Raw genomic sequence first — 3,676 nt, 5'->3', positions numbered from 1 at the left:
GGGATTGTGGGAGCTCCTGGCGGTTTTTTTTTCCATGGGGCGCGGTGGTCACTCCAGAGAATGGTTCATAAGTTAAAGTGAATAGAAATATAAAAAAATGCGATACTCTAATCTTAATAACATCCACAAATTGTACACTATTTACAGAATCGGTGAGCCGCTCCTCCAGCGCGGTGTCGGGTCCTCGTGAAGGCCCGCAGGCAATGTAGTGTTTCCTCTTCAGGCTCCGTTAATGCTCCTTCTCCTTCTCTCTCTCGGGTATACCGGGCCTTCACACTCTCCTCACTTGCACCGGCACGGTGGTCTGCACGTACTGGACTCCCGCCCTCGCGGCCACGGCCCCGCCGTTCGGACTCCCTACCACAGGGATGGTCTGTAGGCGAGAGAGAGCAACGTGTTACACAGACGCCGGGCTGCGGCTTCCGGCGCTCAACGGCGAGCGATATACGCAACGCAACTCGAGCAATCTACGGAGTGTTCACGATGCATATATACGCCCGGTATTTTGTAAACATCCTGAAATAAAGTCTGCAATGTCGTCTATTACCGTGCATCCCCCGAAAATAAGACGCTGTCTTATATTTTTGGGGGGCTCAAAAGTACACACTAGGTCTTATTTTCAGGGTAGGTCTTATTTTAGGGGGAGGTCTTATTTTAGGGGGAGGTCTTATTTTAGGGGGAGGTCTTATTTTCGGGGTAGGTCTTATTTTCGGGGGAGGTCTTATTTTCGGGGGAGGTCTTATTTTCGGGGGAGGTCTTATTTTCGGGGGAGGTCTTATTTTAGGGGGAGGTCTTATTTTCGGGGGAGGTCTTATTTTAGGGGGAGGTCTTATTTTCGGGGTAGGTCTTATTTTCGGGGTAGGTCTTATTTTCGGGGTAGGTCTTATTTTTTTAAACATTTTTTTAATGTACAGCAATCCGCACGTATTCATGTACAAAAATATGGTGATCAGGCGGTGCCGTACCTTTCCAAGAGCAATTTGCTAACCAATCGCTGGCCAGAATGAGCGAAGAGCAATTTTACTATGGATTCCTCACAGGCGGAGTGCATTTGGTATCACTCCGCCTGTGACAGGAGGCGGGGCTATAGAGGAGGCATCGGCTTATGCGGCTCTGCTCCCTCCGGTGCCGCCTCGCTTCCTCTAGCGCCGGCTTCGTTGGCACCGCTGATTCTCTCCCGCGGCTCTTCAAGTTCCCCCTTATGCCACCACCGGCCCTGGGAATGGTCACAACTAGGTCTTATTTTCGGGGTAGGTCTTATATTTGAGCAATTCCCAAAAATAGTACTAGGTCTTATTTTCGGGGTAGGTCTTATTTTCGGGGAAACAGGGTAAAACATAACAGTTTCAGATAAAAAAAGTAGCAGAATTGACTCCATTTATCTGATTAATATATATGATCAAAACCAAAGATATCAAAACTGGAGCAGCTGTGCACAGCAACCAATCAGCTTCTCTCTTCAGTTTGTTCAGTTAAGATTTGAAAATGAAAGAGAGAAGCGGATTGGTCGCCGTGCACATCCGCTCCGATTTTGATAAATTCCACTCATTATGTCTACTAAACGATTCCATTTTACTCGGCATTCACATGAGGGATGTTCAAGAGACTCTGAATGAACATACACATGTCTGTTACATTAACCACACACGGTGGCCCTTCCCCAAACTGTTACCACAAGGTTAGAAGTACACACATGTATGAAATGTCTTTGTATGTTGTAGCATTGACAGTGGAAACATCTGATCTCAGTACTTCTGGCTACATAGTGAAGGTGTGATGGTCAGGGGTCCTCATAGTATTGGCCATATAGTGAAGGTGTGATGGTCAGGGGTCCTCATAGTACTGGCCATATAGTGAAGGTGTGATGGTCAGGGGTCCTCATAGTACTGGCCATATAGTGAAGGTGTGATGGTCAGGGGTCCTCATAGTACTGGCCATATAGTGAAGGTGTGATGGTCAGGGGTCCTCATAGTACTGGCCATATAGTGAAGGTGTGATGGTCAGGGGTCCTCATAGTACTGGCCATATAGTGAAGGTGTGATGGTCAGGGGTCCTCATAGTACTGGCCATATAGTGAAGGTGTGATGGTCAGGGGTCCTCATAGTACTGGCCATATAGTGAAGGTGTGATGGTCAGGGGTCCTCATAGTACTGGCCATATAGTGAAGGTGTGATGGTCAGGGGTCCTCATAGTACTGGCCATATAGTGAAGGTGTGATGGTCAGGGGTCCTCATAGTACTGGCCATATAGTGAAGGTGTGATGGTCAGGGGTCCTCATAGTACTGGCCATATAGTGAAGGTGTGATGGTCAGGGGTCCTCATAGTACTGGCCATATAGTGAAGGTGTGATGGTCAGGGGTCCTCATAGTACTGGCCATATAGTGAAGGTGTGATGGTCAGGGGTCCTCATAGTACTGGCCATATAGTGAAGGTGTGATGGTCAGGGGTCCTCATAGTACTGGCCATATAGTGAAGGTGTGATGGTCAGGGGTCCTCATAGTACTGGCCATATAGTGAAGGTGTGATGGTCAGGGGTCCTCATAGTACTGGCCATATAGTGAAGGTGTGATGGTCAGGGGTCCTCATAGTACTGGCCATATAGTGAAGGTGTGATGGTCAGGGGTCCTCATAGTACTGGCCATATAGTGAAGGTGTGATGGTCAGGGGTCCTCATAGTACTGGCCATATAGTGAAGGTGTGATGGTCAGGGGTCCTCATAGTACTGGCCATATAGTGTAGGCGTGATGGTCAGGGGTCCTCATAGTATTGTCCATATAGTGTAGGTGTTATGGTCAGGGGAGTATAGACCATATAGTGTAGGTGTGATGGTCAGGGGTCCTCATAGTATTGGCCATATAGTGAAGGTGTGATGGTCAGGGGTCCTCATAGTATTGGCCACATAGTGAAGGTGTGATGGTCAGGGGTCCTCATAGTATTGGCCACATAGTGAAGGTGTGATGGTCAGGGGTCCTCATAGTATTGGCCATATAGTGAAGGTGTGATGGTCAGGGGTCCTCATAGTATTGGCCACATAGTGAAGGTGTGATGGTCAGGGGTCCTCATAGTATTGTCCATATAGTGTAGGTGTGATGGTCGGGTATCCTCATAGTATTGGTCATATAGTGTAAGTGTGATGGTCAGGGGTCCTCATAGTATTGGCCATATAGTATAGGTGTGATGGTCAGGGGTCCTCATAGTATTGGCCACATAGTGAAGGTGTGATGGTCAGGGGTCCTCATAGTATTGTCCATATAGTGTAGGTGTGATGGTCAGGGGTCCTCATAGTATTGGCCATATAGTGTAGGTGTGATGGTCAGGGGTCCTCATAGTATTGGCCATATAGTGTAGGTGTGATGGTCAGGGGTCCTCATAGTATTGGCCATATAGTGTAGGTGTGATGGTCAGAGGTCCTCATAGTATTGTCCATATAGTGTAGGTGCGATGGTCAGGTATCCTCATAGTATTGTCCATATAGTGTAGGTGTGATGGTCAGGGGTCCTCATAGTATTGGCCATATAGTGAAGGTGTGATGGTCAGGGGTCCTCATAGTATTGGCCATATAGTGAAGGTGTGATGGTCAGGGGTCCTCATAGTATTGGCCATATAGTGTAGGTGTGATGGTCAGGGGTCCTCATAGTATTGGCCATATAGTGTAGGTGTGATGGTCAGGGGTCCT

At 47.9% G+C, this 3,676-nt stretch overlaps 1 protein-coding gene across 4 annotated transcripts in view; it reads right to left on the bottom strand.

Moving 5' to 3' along the window:
* Positions 1 to 168: 168 nt before the first annotated feature.
* Positions 169 to 3,676, bottom strand: part of ZMYND8 (zinc finger MYND-type containing 8) — a 106,425-nt gene continuing 102,917 nt past the window's right edge. For 3 of the 4 annotated variants that reach the window (XM_018573966.1, XM_018573965.1, XM_018573967.1), the window contains one exon: positions 169 to 373. In XM_018573966.1, coding sequence (XP_018429468.1) covers positions 272 to 373 — 102 coding nt within the window. In that variant the 3' untranslated portion in view covers positions 169 to 271. The remainder of the gene's footprint in view (positions 374 to 3,676) is intronic. The other variant, XM_018573968.1, reaches the window with a different exon arrangement.

The sequence above is a fragment of the Nanorana parkeri genome, unplaced genomic scaffold (genome assembly GCF_000935625.1).
Source record: "Nanorana parkeri isolate BGI_ZX_2015 unplaced genomic scaffold, ASM93562v1 scaffold2648, whole genome shotgun sequence".
NCBI classification, from domain to species: Eukaryota; Metazoa; Chordata; class Amphibia; order Anura; family Dicroglossidae; genus Nanorana; species Nanorana parkeri.
Note: the sequence above shows the minus strand (reverse complement) of the source record. Positions and strands in the feature narration are given on the sequence as shown.